The 23043-nt window shown below is 40.4% G+C and overlaps 2 protein-coding genes across 5 annotated transcripts in view; one reads left to right on the top strand and one right to left on the bottom strand.

The window, feature by feature from the left end:
* The window catches only part of FGF14 (fibroblast growth factor 14), a 659990-nt gene extending 650968 nt beyond the window's left edge, over positions 1-9022 (top strand). For all 3 annotated transcript variants that reach the window (XM_074983168.1, XM_074983157.1, XM_074983159.1), the window contains 2 exons: positions 4011-4209; positions 8776-9022. In XM_074983168.1, the coding sequence (XP_074839269.1) occupies positions 4011-4209; positions 8776-8912 (336 nt within the window). In that variant the 3' untranslated portion in view covers positions 8913-9022. The remainder of the gene's footprint in view (positions 1-4010; positions 4210-8775) is intronic.
* A 4772-nt stretch (positions 9023-13794) lies between these two features.
* ITGBL1 (integrin subunit beta like 1) overlaps positions 13795-23043 on the bottom strand; it is a 319100-nt gene continuing 309851 nt past the window's right edge. For both annotated transcript variants that reach the window (XM_074983153.1, XM_074983152.1), the window contains exons 10-11: positions 19234-19347; positions 13795-17554 (exon numbers count right to left, since the gene is read on the bottom strand). In XM_074983153.1, coding sequence (XP_074839254.1) covers positions 17463-17554; positions 19234-19347 — 206 coding nt within the window. In that variant the 3' untranslated portion in view covers positions 13795-17462. The remainder of the gene's footprint in view (positions 17555-19233; positions 19348-23043) is intronic.

Genomic DNA, 23043 nt, shown 5'->3' with positions numbered 1-23043 from the left:
TGGGAAACATACAGTTCTTCCCCAAGGAATTTGTTCATTAGTGTAATTAATGCATTAGTTTTAGCAACTGTTGTCAGCATAGAAGCATGTCTTCTGGAATGATGAAGCACAAAGAGGCATGTGAATGTTTAGCATATCTGGCATGACAGTGCCAGCTACAAATGTGCCGTGTGAATCCCTTTCCTCTCTTTCAGCTGACATCGTAAATAAGAAGGGGGCAGCATTATCTTCTGTAAATATAAACAAACTTATTTCTCTTAATGACCCAGATGAACAAGAAGTAGACCAAATGGATTTGTTTTGCATTGTTTTGCTTTTGAGTGCAATTATGTAACAAACATCTACACTTGTAATTTGCACTTTCCTAATATAGACTGCACTATGGTACTTGTGTAAGGTGAATTGAAAATGCCATTTCTTTTGTTTATCGTTCCTATGGTGCAAATATTTGAATCAAAGTAAATAATAAAAGTGAGCACTGTATGTTTTGTGCTGCGACGGAAATCAATATATGTGAAATTATAGAAAAAGCATGCAAAATATTTAATGCATATCAATTGAAGTTCCAGTGTTTAACAATCTGATTAAATTGTGGTTAATCAGAATTAATTTTTGGAGTTAATTGCATAAGTTAACTGCAGTTAATCATCAGCTCTACTGATTAGTTCCCGGTGGGGCGTGGGGGGCAGTTTCCCTCAATGGAGTAATAGTTAGGCTCTTCCTTGAAGCCATAAGCTCCGAAGGTTGGTAATTTCACCAGTTATTGCTTTGTCTCTAACCTTCTCTGTTTGGGTACGTCAACCATTAAGTCACTAAGAAGCAGCCAGGCAATTCTGAATCTGTGGAATCTTCCTATTGCCTCAATATCTCAAAGCCTGGCCAGCAGCTTTGAGCAAAGAATGGAAATTCTGCCTGTCTCACTTGTTTGTGATTTCTTGTTCAGAAGTTTGTGTTTCCACACTGACTCTTTTAGGCTCCAGTTCAGCAAAGTACATAGCTGCTTTCCTGATTAAAGAAGGACTATTGAATCAGGCCTCTGGCCGTTCCAGTAGCTGAGGTGTCAGTGAATTTCAGCGAGATAGATGAGAAAGCTGCTGCATGATTCAACTCCTTTCTTCTACAGATGTACCACAATACACAAGTGTAGGAAGAAGCATTCTTTCCTGTGGAGTCCTATGTGTTCACTCACCTCAGATTTAGTGTGCAGGGTACCACTAGGGGAGATACACAATTTGCGCAATGATGTCTTTAACTACAGGCGGCAGGTGTCAGAGACAGGGAGAGGCAGAGGTGTGGCCTGCCCCACACACTGCCCCCAGTCCCCTGCCTGCTTCAGGCTCTCCCATGGCTGGCTGCTGAGCCTCCGCACCCTCTGGGGCCAGAGGAACTGGGGCTGCACTGCCTGACTGCACTGCACTCTGGGGTTGCGGCGACTGGGGTACACTGCCTGATAGCTCCAGTCTCAGGGGCCGCAAGGACTGGGTCCTCACTACCTGGCATCTTCGTGCTCTAGGGCCTGGAGAGCTGGCGTCTTACTGCGTGGCTCTCCACACTCTGGGGCTGGGAGGGCTGAGGCCCCTCTGACCAACAACATTGTGCTCAAGGGCTGGGGGAGACTGGAGGTGTGCTGCCCAGGCCCCCAGTTCTGCGGATCAGGAGGTGCTAACCTGGGACAGGGACGAGCAGCCACAATGGGAGGCTGTGCTCCAGTGGCTGTGCAAGGCCCAAGGCCTTGAGTGGCAGGGGTGGGTCTAGGGGCTGGCCTCTACATTTCTCTGTCCTTTGCGCCCAGATGTTTTTTTCACTTTCCCCGAATGACCAAAGTGGCAGCACAAAGAGGTAAGCGTTGTCTGGACCAGATGTAGATGAGGCTAGTGAGGGTGGGATCGCTCAGGAGGTTCACCAATCCTTTGTAATAGAAACTATTTCAACAGCTTCTTCCCTGACTTTGCTAAATCCTTTCTTGGTCCCCTTCTATCTGCTCAAATGCTGATGCAAAGACCTTTCCTGGCTGACCACTTTGACCATGTATCCCACTTCTTTAAAAAAAATGAGAAGTCCTGTGGCACCTTATAGACTAACAGATTTATTGGAGACCCACTTCATCAGATGCATGAGGTTGATGGATTTCCACTTCACGTGGCTAAATTCAGTGGATGACAAAGTGGGTTTTTGCTCACGAAAGCTTATGCTCCAATAAATCTGTTAGTCTACAAGGTGCCACAGGACTTCTCATTGTTTTTGCAGCTACAGACTAACATGGCTATCCCGCTGATGCCTCCTGCCTCTTTGTGTCTCTGCACTGATTCCAGTTTATTCATTGCATCAAGTACTAAGTACTTGTCTTTACTGTTACGGACCTTCTCAGTCTATTCCCCATTATACTTATTATCTCTTATAACAGGGATCAGAAACCTTTCAGAGGCAGTGTCCTGAAATTTGACCTTTTGGCCTCTATGTACAGTCCAAGTGTCAAAGATACTTTTGAAAGTCACTAACAGTCCTACTTACAACAGCTTCATTAATAAATAAATTGAGATGCAGTGCTTTACTGTTGAGGTGGTGGTTGGTAGCATGGGTTGTTCTTTTGTTAATCCACAGGTGGCGTGGCTTTGAGAAAGCTCCTGCCTGCATGGGGGTGGAGGGACAAGGCTAAGGTCCTGCCTTGAGTGTGGATGAAATTGGTTCACAAGCCACTCTTGGCACCCTTTCCAGGGTTGCTGACCCCTGTCTTATAAAGTATCTAGATGTCAGCCCTGCCTTCCATCCACAAAAGATGCCTGCCTTGACTGCCCATTTTAAAAAATTCTATAAAGACATTAACATTCCCGCCTATTCCAGATTTTATGCTTGGAAGCAGCTGCAAAGCTGCCTCACTGCGCTCCTTCACATCCTTCCTCAAACTTCTCTAAAGTCTAGTTATAATGCCCTGAAGCCTGGTTAAGCATGTGTAATGCTGCCCGGTAGTATGCAGGGTTGTGATGCGCTACTGGCCTTAGCATGATAGAGTATTGTCTAGGCCTGAAACCACTAGCCTCTGGCAGCACAAGCACTGCCTTCCAGGCCTCCACAGGTCTCCTCCGGGTGTACAACTATCAACACCAGCCCACAGATACTCAGGCAAGTTTGGTTCAGACCCTTTTTTTTCATGAAGCGAAAGCACTATCTTTTTTGTTCCTCAGTGAAGGAGATCAACAAGTGGCTAAGATAAATATATTGGGTTGTAATATGGAAAACAAATGGTAGTGGTTTTGGTGGATCAGGCTTATAGGGAAGGAGGATATTGGGGACCGAAGCAGTGTGTGTGGCAGGGTGTTATTTATTCAGCCTAAAGAAACAACATGTATATTCAAGAAAGTGATTGACAGCAAGGTATAGGCATTTCAGTCAAGATTCTCAATGGTGTTTTAGCACCTAACTTCCATTAGGCCTTCCTGTTTATCTTCCTTTGTTGTTCCAGCAGCCAAGAACAATGACTGGTTGCTACGGATAGTATATAGACTGGAACAAGTGTTTAATGGTCGTTGCCTCTAGCTCTTCAATTTGTATTTTTTTTAACCTTTCCTTCTCCTTGTCCCTGACTTGGAATCACTTGGAACCAGAAAGGAGGGCTTCACTATCTTGAAACAGCTTGAATCAAGCCTAAAGTCCTGAGGCAAAAGAGAAACAGTGGCCTACGGCTTTCCTATATCTTGTTTGTGGTTCTTATAGAAACCGTGTTTATACTTTCCACATGCTAGTCCAAATGTGCCACTCTGTAAATGGCTGGAAAAGAAACATTAATGATAGAAGTGTGGCAGTTGTATGGCTAAAATATAAGACTTTTCAAAGCCTGTAAACCATTATTAATTGACTGTATTTACTAACACTATTACAATTACAGGGCTCAGTTGCACAGCCATCTCCCATACTAATCCTAATGCCTTATTCAAGAGTAATAATTAAAAACTTCTCACCAGCAGACATGGCTCTTTTGGGATAAGATCTAATTTTTATCCTTTCTCCCACAGGAACTTTTTACACCAGAGTGCAAGTTTAAGGAGTCTGTTTTTGAAAACTATTATGTAATCTACTCATCCATGCTCTACCGACAACAAGAGTCGGGTAGAGCCTGGTTCCTGGGGCTTAATAAGGACGGACAGGTGATGAAAGGAAACAGAGTGAAGAAAACAAAACCAGCAGCTCATTTTCTACCCAAGCCATTGGAAGGTGAGCTTTGGCCAATCACAACCAAATATGCTGACATTTTAAAATACCTCTTCATCTGAGATGGTAGCACCACAAAAGAAAGGGGAAGGAATTCTGTCATATCATTTCTGACAGACACCGATTCCATTTCATAGAACCATAGAATCCTAAAGCTGAAAGGGACCTCAGGAGGTCATTGAGTCCAGCCCCCTGCCTAAAGAAGTATCAACCCCAACTAAATCATCCCAGCCAGGACTTTGTCAAGCCAGGACTTGAAAAGCCCTAGGAATGGAGATTCCACACCCTCTCTGGGTAACGCATTCCATAGGTCTGTTGCTAGGATTCATGAGTGTTTTGTGCACCACCATAGTTTCCTTTAGAAAGGGCAGGTGTAAAATACTCTTTCATAGAATTAAGAGGTCATTTTATTAGAAGAAAATCAATTGTTAAAGCACATTGTGCTGTTTTATTTTAAATACTCTTCAGGTAGAAGAAAAAAATTGGCGTTAGCATTGCAGTGAGAAAATATTCCTTTCGTGAACAAGCAGCATGAGAAGCTAGGAACAATAATATATACTTAAGGACATTGGAGTTATGAACTGAATAGATGAAATGTCACCATTCCCATTTAAGAGCATTCTAACACAAAAATCAGGTATTATTATAGGTGAACTCACCCTCCAGATCTGAAGAGGTAGGTCTGCCCCACGAAAGCTCATCATCTAATTAAGTATATTGTTAGTCTTAAAAGTGCTACATGACAGCTTTTCCGTTTTGTTAAAACACAGACTAACATAGCTACCTTTCTGTTACTATTCACACTGCACTGTTGATTCAGCTGATGTATACTGCTCACTTTGGTCACATCTACACAGCATTCCCCTTTCCGAGGAGGAATGCAAATGAGGGAGATCAAAAACACAAATGAAGTGCGGATTTACAAATCTCATGCTTCATTTGCATAATCTTGCATGATCGCGTTTCTGGAAAAGATTTTTCTGAAAGCAAGAACAGCCATGAAGATGGGGTTCACGTGGATGAAAACCCCGTTTTCAAAAGAACTCTTCTTCCTGAAACCAATGAGGAAGAAGGGTTCTTTCAAAAACTCTTTTTTCTGAAGAAACCCTATCTACATGGCTGTTTTTGCTTTTGGAAAAGTCTCTTCTGGAAACACGATCACACGAGATTATGCAAATGAAGCACGAGATTTGTAAAGCAGAGCTTCATTGGTATTCCTCCTCCAGAATGAGAATGCTGTGTAGATGTGGCCTTTGTGTTTGTCAACCTTTATGCTAGATTAGCTAGGCTGCATCTACACTACATTCCTCTTTTGAAAGAGAAATACAAATGAGGGAAATTAAAAATGCAAATGAAGTGCTGATTTACAAATCTCATGTTTCATTTGCATAATCTTTTCTGATTGCATTTTCGGAAGAGATTTGTTAAAAAAAACATGTAAATGGGGTTCATTCAAAAAAAACCTCTTACTCCTGAAAAAGATTAGGTGTACAGGGTTCATTTGAAAAAGGGGTTTTATTTTCAAAAGAAAGCTGTCTACACTGCTTTTTTTCGAAAAAATCTCTTCCAAAAACATGATCAGAAGAAATTATGAAAATGAAGTGCAAGATTTGTAAATCAGTGCTTCATTTGCATTTTTGATTTCCTTCGTTTGCATTGCTCTTTTGAAAGAGGAATGTATTGTAGAAGCAGTCTAGAAGAGGGGAACAACAAACAACATCTTTCCTCATGCTAACCTTTTATACTATAATGATGCTGCATAATCTGGCAGAGTGTATTAATTTTTTGCCTTGCATATAGAATTGTCTGTTTGTCCTCCTTATTTTAGAAGGCTTTTTCACCTGTTTTTTGTTGTTGACCTGGCCTATTTACAGTCCAAATCTCATTTACTTTGATCCAGATTGTTAATTATTGCCTCAGTAATGCTGAAAAGTATCTCATTACTTGACAATCTTTTTGAAAAAATCTACACCTTTCTGAGCAGAGCTTTTGTCAGCAGTGTCATGTTTTTTTCACATCACAGTTATCTGAGAATTACAAGGTGTGGACGGTTTTGAGGAATTTCAAATCTAAATCATATTAAATGTGTTAGATTTTCATTGCATAGAAGAAGAGAATCCTAACGGCCCTAGATTACTGGCTTTAACGTCAAATCTTAGCTTACACTGATTTGTTTGTTTTTTCCTATGATTCAAAGGTCAAGTGACCTTTAAAACTTTAACAGTGTTTCAACAAGTCGTACATATGAGCATAAAGATATGTATTTTAAGACTTCTTTGGGGGGAAAATGCTGTATTTTTAAAAAGATGCTACCTCAATACATAGCGTCTAGGGAAGATGTGATCTTTTCATTTGATTTGTTAATGGTCAGACTCTTCCTTAAAAGAGTTTAGGCAAGGCTTGGAAAAAAGTTGCTTTGTGTTGCCCAAAAGAGTCATCAGTGACTACAGCTATGTTATGTTATTCTTTCACTTTACATTGCTGTCACATGTTGTTCAACTTAATATTTGGGTAGGTCACATTGCTATTTCATTGTGTTCTTCATTAATCAGCAAACAGAAGTGTCCTAAAAAAATTATGGGCATATACTCTAAAGACATAGATCATCACCAGAATTGGGTACTCTAGGGAAGAAATATAATTTCAAACATCCAAAGCCATAAAAAGATTTAGATTATGTCATTGCAAATGTTAGAACAACTTAAGTACTTGATTAGTTAATGATGTTATGGACCTTTCATACCTATTGTGAAACTTCCATACATTGAAGATCAAGGTCAGTGCTTTAATGCTACTGCCTCCCATTCTAATTAGTCCAGGGAAGAAGGGACTGCTCTCACCTAGCTTCACCAAAAATTTTTGTGTGATGATTAATTCTTTTGACTGCTTGCCATCTCTTTTTTTAATACTGCTATGACATAAATAAATGCTACCCCCAGGTAACGTGTAAGTAAAATATAACCTGATTCAATGACATGGAAAATTAAATTAAATTATCTAAAATCATTCATCAGTAAGGCTGCTCAGTGCAGGTACTTTGTAACTGAACGTGTGTATTCCTCAAAGGATTTAAAATTGTTAGGACCCTAGTGAAGCCCAGTGTGCTATTCTTAAGTCTCCCATAAATTCAGTTAATATTGAATTTTGGAGTTTTCTGCATTTCAGCGTTCCTGCCAATATCAGTTGCTAGGGAGTGTTTCCTGGCCATGTGTTATGAGAAATATTAGGAAAAAAGAAACAACTGATACTAGCTGTGTGGTGGCGGCTACTTGGGACCATCCTAAACATTTTGCCAGATTAGATGAATGAATGCCAAGTTTTGTCTAGTCTCATCAAGTTTTAATTTTATATAAATAGTCTGTACAATTTATTTTTATGAATACCTCAGTGAGCCATTTATGGGGAGAGGGAATAAATGCCACATATTAACCAGGATGTGAGAGGAATATGAAAAAATCAAATAATGATTGATTAAACAGTTTTCCTTATGAAAGTTAAATTTCTATATTCAATATCATCAATAATATCATCACTCCAGTTTCTTAAGTGGAAAATAGTATTCTCATGGCATCTGATAAAGAATACCAAAGGTATACACCAGAAAATATCAAGAATCCTTAAACTTTAATCAGCAAATTCAATTTTGAACTATTTTGTAATAAGACTGTGCAAAGCCCAAGGGGCTTTGCTGCTCAGTTCATTCTAACATATTGTGCAAATTGAGATAGAACAATTGCTTTTTCATTTCTGGAGCTTCTGTAAACAAGTCACATTATTCATTTAAAAACAAAGGGACAGTTTCCTATTGTGCATGTAAGTCAGAGGTGACAGAGGAAGAGAGATACTTGGACTGGGGGAAGAAGACATTAATGTCTTAAAATAGACAAAAAGTCTCTTTCAAAGTAGTTAATCTGCATGGGTACAGCTGCACAAGAGGGTTTTTGCAACAAAACCGTGCTTTTGTCGAAAAAGCCCATGGAGCATCTACACACAAAACGCACTTTGTCAACAGACTGTCGACAAAACCCAGCACATCCACCAGCAGCGTTGTGCCTCTCCATTTTGAGGAATAACACCTTTCTTGACAGTTTCCTGTTCACAAAAAAAACGTGTACTTGCTCGGGGGGGGGGGGGGAGCGCATCTGTCAACAGACAGGACTTCTGGTTCACCAGGCAGTCCTGTTTGCTGAGCTTCTGGTTGGCTGTTCTGTTGCGAGAGGGCCAGGCAGTCTGGCTGCTCTCTGTTGACGGAGCAGAATGCGCTTTCAATCTGCTTTTTTGCGTGGATGTGATCTGTCAACAGAAGTTTTGCCGGAAGATCACTTCACTTCCAACGGTAACTCCTGTCGACAGATCGCTGTAGTGTAGATGTTGCCCATCATATAAAGAAGAATGGAGAAAATATTAAAACATTTATACTTGTAGGGATGATATAAAATTCAATCTAACAAATATTTTCAGAAAGTTTTGTAGGGTGTATTATTCAGTTGGTCACAGAGGGCCCTTCTGACCTTGGAATCTATGAAAATGAATCTCGCTAAAGGTTTTTTTTTTTTCTTTTTCCTTTAGTTGCCATGTATCGAGAACCATCCTTGCATGATGTTGGAGAAACAGTGCCAAAGGCTGGGGTAACGCCAAGTAAAAGCACAAGTGCATCTGCAATAATGAATGGCGGCAAACCAGTTAACAAGAGTAAGACGACATAGCTAGATCCTCACAGGTGTTGTGACTTACTGAGCTGTGAGTACAGTTGAGCAATTTATCCTTGCTGGATTCTCCTACTTCAGTGTCTGTGGATCAGCTTGAGACAAGTGAATACTTGCTCTTTGCTGTTTCTGAACTAAATTGTTGCAAGTGGATAAATCTCAACGTATAGCTCCTCCCAAAACAAGAAGACACCTGGATAACCAGCTAATCTCAGACCATGGAATGCCCTACCAGATATGGAATGCCTTTTTAATATCTTTTCTGTGACACTTCATGTGAATGGCATACTTCACAAGTACACTTGATACCTTGCCTGCTGACAGTTACCCATAATTCCTTTTTGAGTCCCGTTTCAGCGAAATCCATGTGTTTAAGTTCTATTTTGTAGCACTCAGATAATATCAAGTAATTTCTAGTTAGACGCTGTAAACCTCTGCTATTATGGATTTCTCTTTTTCCCTTTTTTTTTAAAAGGCTGCTTGCTCCACTGTCTGTGACCTTTTGCAGGGATTGTGTTTCTCTAAAACTTAAATGTTGCAGGTGGCTTAGTTCTGAAAGCAATCAGGGAATCAGGAAGCCTTCAAAACCTACTATGAATTATATCTTTGAAGACTAGAATCATTGTCTCTGACTTAGAATACTGATAAATGTGAATACACTTTAGTAACAGATACCATGCTCCTGAGCTTGGCATTATTGTGGAGGGACAAGTGTCAAACACAACCCATGAAAAGTTTTTTTTGAGACTAGTGTTTGACATCCCCCCTATAGTTTCTTTGTGTGTGTGTGTTTTATACATATCACAGGCTTACTGGTAATGGTAACATTTGCCTTGCCCAGCGAGCAAGACCCACTTGTTTTTGGGAAAGTGGGTCCAAAGAACTCTGTAGGCCTTGTAGGCCTGAATTAAGGCTCATTTTTTCACCTACTAACCCTCATTATTTGACAAACAGTAATTAAGACAAACAAGAATTGCGCTACCTAAGTCTAGTTCAGATATAATCCTTTCCTGTTTTTCATGAACTGAATTTAAGGCCATCATTATTTCAGCTGTTGTCCACTCTTACTCGGCAAAGCATGGGCAAGGATGACGATGTGTTCGTTTTAGCAGCACCAATGCAAAGGATAGTTATAAATTGTACTTTAATATTTTGGTGTTAATTTTTTTAAAAAACTGGGCATATTGGAAAACATTTATTTTTTGAAAGCTCAGCATGCAGTGTCCAGGCCTATGTATTTCACCCCATAACTCAGCACATACCTCTAACACAGCATTTTAGGATGTTCCCACCAAATTGCTAGATAAATTGTGCCTTGCCTTGCTTTCTGTAAACTGTACATTCTATTATATGAAACTAGAGGAAATCAAACCCATTATGAGATTGAATCCTTGGATCACGCTTAATTGCATCATAAAATACTGGTGACACTTCATGGGTGTCAGTTGACTGTCATGAAACCAATTTAGGAAAAAAAAAGGTAATACGTTTTCGACAATAAAAGAAAGTTGCCAATGTAGTGTTAAATACTGTAGGTAATGAGTTTCAAATACTTAGTTGCTTATTTTAAAAGATTAAAATAAGACTATTCTGTATGGGCTTAATAGGCATTTGCTTCTCAGAAAGGGTGACAAGGACTAAACTGTACCTGAGTTTTGGCAAATTGTGTGCGACAACCCTATATTGGCCTCTTGCTGTTACCATCACACTAAGTAAAGACATTCATCCTGCCCTTTTGAGCAATTGTATTTACAGGAAAAAAATAATTTTCTCATGACATTACACAGAACTCTGGAACTGGCTGCCAGTTGTTTCAAAGGTCTGGTCTGTTTAGCTGAATGCTGAGTCAGTATACATTAACTCTTCAAGTTAGTAAAGTTTTCATATGGGAGTTCTGTTTTCCAAGCTAAGACAGCATATCGGCCAAATAGATCATTGTAATGCTGCTATAGGACAAAACTACTTTAGAGCTGTGACAGAATGTGCATAAAGTAACTTTTGGCCCAGCTCATCACTTAACCTGGTGGTTTAAAGGCGAAAATCTCCATCGGACACACCTTGTGTTGAGCTTCTTATGTCATCCCACCAGCGTGGATGGGACTCCCCCAACCCCAAACAAAAATGGCTACAAAGCCCCCCACTTCCCCCACCCCGGATCAGTAGGAGGCCAGGACTACCAATGTGGAGCTCCGCACTGGCTGTTTGTGTCATTCCGTTGGAGTCTCACTGACCTGGCCACCACCTGGTCCCCTCACTTCTGCTCTAGCAGCTCTTTGGATTGGGAGAAGCATTATGCAGAGAAGACAATACAGCTGCAGTCTGTGTGGGACGTGCGAATTCCTGCCCTGTCCCACTCAGGCTCCAACCTGCCCAGCCTGGACCCTGGACTGCCAAGAGATGGCTATGCAGGGTCCATAGGGTAAGACAGTGCCATACAATGGCCTGAGCACTGCACAGAGGATGAAGATAACACATGGTGATCCTTTGGCATACCAAGGCCATACACGTTATCATTTTCAACATTAAATCCTACATCTTAGGCAGCTGTTAGGCTGCCAACCAGATGACTAGTTACAGTTAAGGCTGAATTTATTTTTAAGTGACTAGTATGTACTGTAAATGTATCACCAGTTTCATTTTTGTTTACATGGGTTGTCTGTAAGGGTGTTCAATCCTGTGAATGGACGTCTTGAAACAATTTCTTCTCAAGTCTGTTTAAATGTAGAGCACAGGGATCTTTGTTATTTGTGTTTTGGTTACTTCTTTAATTTGGTCTCTTGTCTCATCTGTTGCATGGGAAAAGGATGGCAATGATGAACTGCATGTAGTAGGCTATGCGTATTAAGAACTGTTGGTATGTATTACTAAATTTACATACATATATGCAAAGAGTTTGCATTGTACAGTTCGTGTTTATTTTAATTTGTTGTACACACAGATGCAGCATATTGAATAAAATATTTATATGAAGGCATATTGAAAAACAAAACAACTTTATCTAACAAGTACAATGTGCAAAATAACATTGCACTGGCCACAATGCAGTGAAACCATGTAGATAGGTTGGCAAACTCAATTCTCCCCCTTTACCATGCCAAAGAAAATTTTAGCTCCTTGATATATATTACCTCTCTTCTTGTTTTCCATGATAAGACTTCACCATTTTGTTCCCTTTAAAGTTAATTTTGCTATTAAGTGAAAACTATTTTCAACTGTCTGTTCCTACTATAGTACTGTATATGAAACCTGATGAATTAATTTATATTTACAGATTGTGTGTTTTGTATTTCCATGTACGGCAATGTAGGTGACTCTCCAGTATGCCAGACCTTCTGCATGCTGTGTTTTGTGTTGTCCCTTCTTTTCTTTTCATTTAATCCCAGAGGGCCTGGTTTGCACAGTGGGCCAAAAAAAGAAATCCCAGTCTCTTAACTATTTCACTAATGCACTGGTATATTAATAATGCAGATGGACATTATCTCTTCATTTTCCCTCTGAAACAGAAAGTTCATTTTTATTTCAGCAATCATTTTGTCAAAATATCCATCACACATATGCATGCACACACACGTATAACAATACAGGTCTTGGTAGATATGCACAAATTGAACAAAACACTACAGGTTGAAACTCTCTAATCCAGAACTCTCTCATCTGGCAACATCCATAATCTTGGCCTGATTTTAGTTAGATGGACAACCACTTGTGGGTGGCCAAGTTTCCTGTGGTCCCATAACTTTTATTCACAGCTACCAGTCCTGGTTCTCAGTGTTCTGTGTTGTTATTTAGCTCTGAGTAGCTCTAAACGTTTTCTAAGAACCCAGTAAGAAGTGGAAGCGTTGGTAATGTGCTAGACAATATGGAACACCCATGGGCTGGCAAATTACCTCGTCTGGTACCAGTCAGGTCCCAAGGGTGCCTGATGAGAAAGGTTCAACTTGTATTTTTAGTTGTGCTTGAAAAGTGTTTTCTAGATTCACCTGAACCCTTACCATGCCGGTCATACGTATGAAAAATGTAAGGTTGAACATTTCTAGTCTGGAGCCCTCAAAACCCGACTTGTGCTGAACAAGAGAATTTGCTGAACCACAGGAGGTCATTATTTTCTAGCACATTACCAATATGTCCACTACTTACTATGCTCTTGGAAGACATTTAGGGGTAAATTACAGCTAAATAATGGCATAGAACACAGAGAGTCAGGACTGGTGACTGTAAACAAACTTTATGGGACCATGGGAAACTTTGGCCACACCCATGAGAAATGGATATCCAGCTAACTAAAATCATGCCAGACTATGGATGTTGCCAGATGACAGAGTGGCAGACTAGAGAGGTTCACCATGTAGTAGATTCTACAGGAAGATCATACGTGCTTTGCAACTCATTGAATACCTCTTTTTCTTCTTGTCCTATTCTTTAAGCACTGCTCAAATCAACACGTTTATGTATTGTCATTTTTCATCCACATAACTTGTATAACAAAGATCCACACAACAGAATAAAAGGACTGTCATGCACAATGTATTTACCTGAAAGAATCTCAAAAGCTCACAACTGCTTGCACACAGGCTATGTCTACACTAGCCTCCCACTTCGAAAGGGGGATGCTAATGAGACACTTCGGGATATGCTAATGAGGCGCTGCCATGAATATAACGGCACTTATAAAGTGCCACTTTTTATCACACGTGGCTCGTCTACATGGGCTCCTTTTCGTAAGGACCCTGCACACTCCAAAATCCCCTTATTCCTATTTGGTTATAGGAATAAGGGGATTTCGAAGTGTGTGGGGTCCTCTCGAAAAGGACACCATGTAGACGAGGCACGCATGATCGAAAGCAGCACTTTTGAAGTGCCGCGTCTGCCATGATGCTAATGAGGTGCCACATATTCATTGCAGTGCCTCATTAGCATATCCTGAAGTGTCTCATTAGTATCCCCCCTTTTGAAAGGGGTGGGGGCTAGTGTAGACATAGCCACAGAGGGACAAATTCTCTGCTGCTGTAATGCTAGAGCAGTCAACTGAGTAGACAGAGTATGGCCCATGAACTAACAATGCATTTTGTTGATCCATCTGTTCTATGGTACAAAGTAATACTATTCCACTCTATTCAGGTTAGAAAAAGTAGGAAAATTAGATCTAGGTAATGCAAGTATATTTTCACTTTGGACCTGTGCACTACATGTCAAGATTTTTTCAGCTGTCTAATGCAAATGCTTTGATTTATTTTTTAAAATGTAATAAAATCTATGTTCTAGATACATATAGAAATATTCAACTTCACTTTATTCATTCCCAGAGCATAGTATGAAATATAAGTTAGATGTAAAGTGAGTCACCATTCCAGGAAGGAGCAGGGCAGTGCATGAAAAACACCAAACTGGGTACATGATTAACTCTTCAGCTTCATGCCTGTGGAAGACAGCTTGAGCATTTACCCTCCCAGTAAGCCATTTCCTTTGGTAAATTATATATACAAGCCAAACAGTGAATGGCAAGTTTACATTTAAACCCAAGGAGATAGTGGGCACAGAGTGCTGAAAATGCTCAGAAGTAGTACACAGCACTTTTCAGATGGTGTCCTTTTTATCACAAGGATGGAGAGTTGTGGATGTGTCCAGTATCAAACACCAAACGCATCTCACCCACTTCCTCTTTCTATAATTACAATTTGCCCAAGATCTGGAAGCAGTGACATAATTAGTGTGTGACTTAGATGGGAAATATTTTCCACTCGCTTGCACCACTTTTTTCCTTTTACATTTTCACAATTTAGGTAGACAATATTTTCATAGACATGGAACAAAAATTTTAATCTTCAAGCCTTGTTTTTATAACAAGGGAATAAGCTGCATGGAAGGTGTCCAGGAACTCTGATCACTGGTTTCTTCAGTGTAGGGTATAGGGTGAAAAAAGATGTTCATACCATACCAACCAAAAAAGAAAGAAAGAAAGAAAAATGGAAAAAGGAAAGAGATTTTCATTACATTTTGAGTGGTCTTAATGAACACGATAAGGGTTAGAGCATGGGTTTGCTTTGATAATGGATATTTTAATTAATCCCAGGCGCTATCTTTGTCAGGAAATTTTAAAACATGTTCCTGTAATAAATTTGTCAAAGAATTTAGCTAACTTTTTTTGTAAGTAAGACTATATTAATCCACTCCAGTAGCGGAAAATTACAAAATAAACCTGTTGTGGAAATATTTCAAACTTTGTCTTAACTAGAAAAGGGAATTCTATGTTTTAGTTTACAAACATAAAAGGAAAACAAACAAAATCACAAAGTAAAATAAAATACATCAACTATTACATGACACAGACATACCCAGCAACTTATGGCCTTAACAGAGCATCATTTTCCAGTCTAGGAATGTGGCTGTCTGAAATATTATTCATAATATACAGTATTTATATCTTTATTTGGCTCATTTGTTTAAATGATACCAAGTCTCTATTCAATCTAAACAACATTGATGTTCTACTTGGTTAGCTGTACAAAGTACTATACATACATGCAGAACATAATGAAGCTTGATTTCCTTTTCTCTTTCATTGACTCACAAGTACCCACATCTGTAAGACATTTATTACTGGAAAAGACTTCAGATCTGTGTTAATTTACATATAAATAAAACCAACAACCTTGTGTTCACCAGTCAAAGACCAGCATTGGCAAGTAATAAAATACACTGAAATACCTAATCTTTGTACAATTTTAAGGGTTACAACCATAAAAGGGAAGATGTGATTGCATACCTTGTTTTACTTCAAACTTTGGTTATGCTGTATCGATACATTTTAGAACTCTGCCTGATGTTTTGGTGATCTATAGAGAGGCAATGGAAGCTTTTGAGCAGCATTGTCTCTCTGAATAGGTCATGCGCAGACATTTAGAGGTGACTGGATTATAGCCCTCATAGAACACAGGCTTTGAAAAGCTACACATTTGAGAAAATGAGGTAAGAGGAAAAGCAAGCTAAATGGGGAGAAAATGATTGCTCAAAACCTTTCAGCAACTACACTTGAAGTTTTCACTCTATAAGTGTTACATGTTCTATACTGTCGTGTTTTCCAATTTAAATAATCAATGGCCTTTCTAAAAGAAAAATAAATGTCTAGTATGATAAGAATACCTTTTTTGCTTGCTACACAGTTTTCCTATTTCTTAGCCTTGTGTCAAACACAAAGCCTCAAATTTGACACTTAAGTCACAAGAGGACAATATCAAAGTTTGATAATTTTCATGATTTAATCATATTTCACAATATGTAATCACTTTTGAAAAGAAAATGTGTGTATTTTTTTTTTTTTGCTCTGAAGAATTAAAGGGCTGCCAAACATACATGTAGGGGAAAAAGATTCAAATGTAAATAACTTAGGGAAGTCCCAATGTAATTGTGCATTTTTCATAATTCAATGTGAATTTCACACCGAGCGGCATTTCACCATTGACAAGAAATAAAAATTTTGTTCCTAGCACTGCACTGTTTGTATTTACTGTTTGAAATATGCAGTTAAATTACTCCATTTCCATCATCTGAATATCTTTCACTGACAACCGTGTGTGCTGTACGATGTAACTGATTTTCTAATTTAGTTGACCTTTAGATTCTCAGCTTCTATACAAGTAGTAAGAGTCAATGAATATTATGTGTGACAATGTAATCTATTCCAACAAGGGAGTCCTAATTGCACAGAAAATTAGCACCCGAACAGTTACCCATATTACATTTTCATGTGCTTTTCTTTTTAAGATGATTAGGTAAGTGTACATACATAACACTATGATAAAAGTACATACAAGTTATAATATATTTATTAACTAAAGCAAGTCATCTTGATTTTTAAAAATTCTTATCCTACAGGTTATGTATTTGAAAGTGTAGTATGAAGACTAAATATCCAGATTAATGATATGTTAACCACAGAAATGAACTTTTTTTTTTAATGTGTCTGTTTTAGCTGTGGGGTTGAGTTTTATAATTTGAGTCATTGACCTAATCTCTGGGGTTGTTCAGGGATTTGCATCTCAGTTACACAACTGCAGATCACTGGTAAAAATTGAACAGATTAGTTTTAATGAGCATTTTACAACTTCTTCTGTTACTGGAGCTGGGAAATAATCAGAATTGGAGGGAAAACAGCTCAGCCAAGTAATAATATATTTGAAAGACATTGAAAACGGATCACATAACATTTTTGACAAACATCCAGCCAGCTCTACTCTTTTTTATGACTGCCATTTCTGTATGTAGTGGTTTCAAGATTTTACAACAAACTAATTTACACAATAAATCTTTCTAGTGTTACTTCAGTGGACTCAGGAATTCAACGTTAAGATTGTTAAAGCCAATCCCATTCCCACTGAAGTCAATGTGAGTGTTGCAAATGATTTCAGTAGGAGCAGAATTAGGCCTGCAGTTGGTTGTTATGAAATATAGAAACTTACATTGGTCTGTTGAATATTTCTAGTGGTTACTCTATTTGGTTTCTCTTGCATGTAGTTGTTCTAGCAACCTAGACCCTGATGCTTCATGTTATCATTAAGGGTATTCTGTCCCAAGCCAGATTTCACAAGCATTCCCATTCCATCCTTCCCAGCATTCGCAGTTTCCACAGCTACATACACCATTGCCTAGAACAAAATAAACAGGAGACAATTACAATAACTGAAATGCACTGCTTTAAACCGTGCTGTGATGGGAAGAAACAAGCCATAATAGAACTTTTTTACTAACCTTTTGCATGTTTTTTGTAAAGTGAGCACTTAACGCTTGATTAACCAACCACCAAAATCCTTACATTTTCAAGCAATTAATTACATCTTTATACCACCATGATCGGCAGAATAATATATATTACCCAAGCTGTTTCTATGCTGTTTTACTGTTCACACTACTTGTCAAGGTGTAAGGAAAAATTAGAACTAGTTTAGCTAAAGTTAAACTGTTGCAAAGAGACTAGTAATATGAATAACACTTTAATCTGAAAAGCACAGAGCATTTTACAAAAATAGTTTCATGAAAATTTTCTGTGCTATGCTATTAGCCCTATTTTACAGATGGAGGAACTGAGGCACAGAGTGGTTAAATCCAATAATTTCAAAGTCCTCCATCACGTTCAGACAACAAACTCGAGTAGAGTGTGTCAGATCAGCCCTAGACATCTCAAGTTGGGCACTCAAAACCAAGCAAACTTTTGGAAATTTAGTCAGATGAGTAATTAGTTGCAGATTTGTGAATAGACCCCAAACCTCCTGACTCCATCTTTCAGGCTCTGATACCCTTCCCTTTACTCTCTGTTTAAGCAGACACATTGTTCTGTCTTCTGCTACTTCTCTACCTATCAGCTAATAGAAGTATCAGAGAGGTAGCCGAGTTAGTCTGTATCTTCAAAAACAACAAGAAGTTCTGTGGCGCCTGACAGACTAACAGATATTTTGGAGCATACGCTTTTGTGGGCAAAGACCCGCATCTGACAAAGTGGGTCTTTGCCCACGAAAGCTTAAGCTCCAAAATACCTGTTAGTCTATAAGGTACCACATGACTTCTAGCTAATAGAAGAACATTGCTAAGCAAACATTTTTCTAGATGGAAAGATGGAGAGAGTCATCCAAAATTTTCATTATAGAATACATAGCAAGTTAATCGAACAGCTCATGTAGTCTAGCTTGTCATAGGATTTCTTGCTCCCTTCTGTGTTAAAAGCAAGCGTTCACAATTGATCCATTTCCCTTTGCATCTGCCATCTAAACCCTGACATACATGCAGAAGACGTTAGTCAGCATCCACAACGTCAGAAGCCACAGTCAGGCATCTCTGCATCCCAGTGTGAATTGTCCTGATGCCAGGGAAGTCTATGAAAAGACATGACTATTCCCCTCATCATAATATAAGCACCTGTGCCTGCTGCATTACCAAGGACTAAATGGTTCCTAAATGCATAAGGACATTCATCATAGAAAATGAAGTAAAGATGTTGTTAGCAGCAGAAACCACTGAATCGCTACCTTCTCATACATGGTCATTTACGTACAGGAACCGGTGGTAGACAAAAGCATTTTACTTTTTGGCTGAATTTCACAAGGGATTTAATTATTGGTATTCATGCTTTGGATTTCAATTTCCTCGTAAAGTGTTAAATTGATTATACATCACAGAGCAAAGCAACGCTCTCTTAATTGCTAAAGTGATTTTAATAATATGACTGTATTCCTCTTTTCCAGCAATGGACAAAGAACACTCACTGGGTTGCGTCTAACTTCAATTTGCATGTATGAGTCTCAGAGCAATTAAGGATTAGCTGGTACCGCACCTGTGCAAATGAGACCATCATGTTTGTCACACTCTCTGTCATCACATTCACAAAATTCCCCTGAAATATACCACTCCTGGGGTGAACATATGCACTTTCCACAGTGACAGGAACCTGAAATCACAAAGATTATTACTAGCAATCACAGGGCACCACCACTTTTCAATCTGGGCTATAGCAGCTCAGACACATGCACAATTACCATCTAACAAGCTATTGTCTAAAAGAAGATATCAAGCTAAAAGCTCATTGAATAGAATTATCCTTTAGAGGGCAGCCTGAGTACGAAGTGGTGTTCTGTGTAATGCCTTGATTTTGTTTCTTTTATTTAGTCAGGACTCACAGTGAGAGGTTTCCCTTTGATTCCAGCACCCCACAATCAAGGCTGCTCTTCCCAGGAGCTGTTCTGCTTGGTACTTACATAAGCCAAAATCATGCCTGTTCCAACCTTATTAAAGTCAATAATAAGGATGAAAAATGGCCCCTAGTGTTTAAGGCACACATATAGCTCCTTGCTACTCTCTGACCTTTTATTTCCATTTGTTTTGGATTGCCACAGGTTGGATTTTTGGGAAGCCCAAGTGCCTTAGGAGTACAGGCCACACTGACTTTCACCAGGATATGCTCCTAAAGCACTTGGACATGTTTGTAAAATCCCACTCTTGCTGAGATTTCATGATACTTTCCTTATTACAGTAGGGAGCCAACCATGTGTTCAGTGCTATACAAAATGAAGAAAGACACTATGATCCTGTCGCAGAAATGTACAATATAATTCACACAGATGTACTTCATTTGCAAAAGTCTGCACGGGGCCCAAGCAAAAACCTACTGCAGTGAATATTGTATCTTTCTATTAAGGTCAGAGGGCTTTCATGTAAGTCCAAGGTCAAACATCACAGTGGAAACAGTCCTTTACACCGTTGAGCTTGTGTGAAGGTAGAACATTCCACAAAAAAATCTCCACAACAGACCCTGTACTGTGTTATCAGTCCAAATCATTTCTGTTTAATACAAGTTCTAGCATGACACAGGTAGTGACCTGCTTTAACAATGTAGCATTCACTGATTTCCTGTAGGCCGCTCAGAGTTCATTTACTGCATTAGGGTAGGGACAAGGGGTCTTAAACGATAGCATTTTGCAATATACAAATAGTGGACTTAAACTTGAGAACGGAGCCTTGCATTTCTCATTGGTTTATTAACATGCTACCTATTAAGCCATGGAACAGGGCAACATTATTCCCAGGGTAAAGTATTCATGGCGTGATGAGGCAATGGAGGAAAATGCATACTGTAAAAGAATCTCAAGCTCATTGTACTGGCCCATCTTCTATTTTGTTATGTATTTGAGGGCAGGTGTTTCTAGCTCCAAATCAACTACAAAGCTCCAACAGCTGCACAAGTTTAACCCAAGAAAAGACAAACAGGCTGTGCATTTCAGCATGCAGCACTGTGAAGAATGCAGAATCTTGTAACTGACACCTAACCCAGGCTTAGAAAAAGTATCTTGTCTACACTCGCCCCCTTCTGCGAGGGGGACATGGTAATCAGCCCAATCAGGGAATAGCAATTAGGTGCTGCGATGCATATGCAGCACCTCATTAGGCTAATTCTCACCATGGGCACTTCAAAGTTAGCAACTTTGAAACACCAGCAAGCCGTGTAGCCACGGGCACTTCACAGTACCTCTGCGTTTTCAAAGTGCCTGCAGCTACCTGGCTTGCTGGCGCTTCGAAGTTATCCGCTTCAAAGTTTGCGTGCCGGGAATTGACCTATTGAGGTGCTGCATACGCACTGCAGCACCTCACTGTTATCCCCCACTCGGGCTGATTCCCCGAGATTCCCTTCACAGAAGGGAGCTAGTGTAGCCAAGCCCTAAATGTAACAGGAACTTTAAAAATCAGATTCCACAATGTATCAGTGTGTGACGCGGAGAAGTCTGCCCTGCCCACTGCATGCTGCCTTAGGAGACTCCTCACTTTCATTTAAAATAGTCTAATTAGTTAGGGTAGTTTTCTGGTAATTCTGGCCAGATCCTTTTTGTCTCACCGACTAAGCTCAGTTCAGCATGGTCACAGCAACCATCTGCTGCCCTCCAGCTATTGCTGATGAAGCAGCAGCATAGTGGGCGTTTCTGTTTTCACTGGTGAGAATATTTACTGCAAGCCACGAGTCGAGATTTTGAAAAGTGACTACAATTTGAAACACTCTGATCTCACACTCTCTTGTGTGGCAACATCCCAGGCCCACCAATGTTGCTGTCCCAGAAAGCACAAGAACCAGAGAGCCGCAGCTGTGCCCATTTGGTCTGGCTGGCTAAGAACAGAGCCCTGCCGGTGGGCTGGTGAGAGGAAGCCCAGACGGGGTTAGGGAGTTGGGGACCACCCCCTCACGTGTAGCCTCACAGTGGTGGGGAGGCTGGCTGGGGAGCCACTTGCCTGTTGCCCCATGGTGGCAGGGAGCCCAGCTGGAATGGGAAGCTTCCCACTTGTAGCCTCATAGCATTAGGGGGCCCAGCCAGGGGCAGACCCCTGGGGAGACCACCTGGCTGGCCAGGAGCAGAGCTCCTCTTCCCCACTGCATCAGCCCAGGGTGGGGAGCCCCGCCCCCCCAGGCATTTGAGGCAGGTAGCAGATGGCAGCCAGCCCAGCCAGCAGGTGAATCCCTGGGGAGCCAGGAGGCCTGTCCTTCTTGGGTCCAGCAAATTCCCTCATTTGGGACCACTCGGATCCCAGGGTGCTGACCAGGGAGTTACAATCTGTAGTAAGTCTGCAAGTCCTACCAGATGTACATGAAAGGGGCCTCGTATTTCATTCAGTACTAAGCAGTCATCCCCAAAAATGTGTAGTGCATGTTGGGTGTCTAACTACTGAAGCCCCCTGCTCCCTCCATCCAAAATAAGTTGTCACTTTTGAAAAATCATGGCCATCATGCCCAGAAATATTTAATAGCTGTGACTACAGATAGTCACTAGCGCATGGCCTACTGACCAGCCAATCATCTACCAGCTAACAGCACCAGCGTGAAGAGAACCAGATCGAGGTTAGCCTTACACTAGGCTGTCTGGTGCCTGAAATTCGCACTAGCTACAGACAGTATTTGCAAACCTGGTTGCCTAAGGCTAAAGTCCCACCACTGTATTGGGGGCGTTTTAGAGACATGCCAACAGCCTGGCTTACACTCACCAGCTTTATCTCCTAGCAGAATTATTTCCATTGGGAGGAAGGGACGGGGCGGGGGGGGGTGTTGGTTTGACATCAGTTTGATTAGTCTGACTATAGCAGCAAAAGCCCCAGTGTGGACACAGTTACATTGGCAATACCACTGTAGTTACTCACCAGCCCATAACAGAATAAGCTACACCACTATAAGCACCTTTAGTCATATGACTCCTTCCACCCAAGCAGGATTGTCCTAGGCACCACTGTTAAAGTCGTAGCACCTTTACGTGTAGCCATATTCAATGTGCTTCTGGGGCACAGCCCCTTCCCCACCCTCCAGGCTTTCAGTCTGCTAATAGAAGTTGTGCTCTTAAATCAAAACCACTGGGGGGGTCTCACCCTTGTTGCCTAAATAGCCATTTAGAGGCCAAATATTAGCCCTAGAAAGCGCAGTAAATCCTACACCAACCTTCAGGCTGCTGCAGCTTACATGGGAGACCAGCCAGCTACCTGGCTAGCCCCAGCATCAGTGTGGCCAAAGGTTGCTTTATACAAGCTCATCTTGCTGCTCCCTGGTTCTCAGCCAACCGCAGCTTGGCAAGATGTGGCAAGTTCGTTCTCCGCCCCCCAGCCCTCCAACTAACAT

This window comes from Carettochelys insculpta, chromosome 1, assembly GCF_033958435.1.
Source record: "Carettochelys insculpta isolate YL-2023 chromosome 1, ASM3395843v1, whole genome shotgun sequence".
NCBI lineage: Eukaryota > Metazoa > Chordata > Testudines > Carettochelyidae > Carettochelys > Carettochelys insculpta.
The sequence above is the reverse complement of the archived record's forward strand: the minus strand, read 5'-3'. Positions and strand labels throughout refer to the sequence as shown.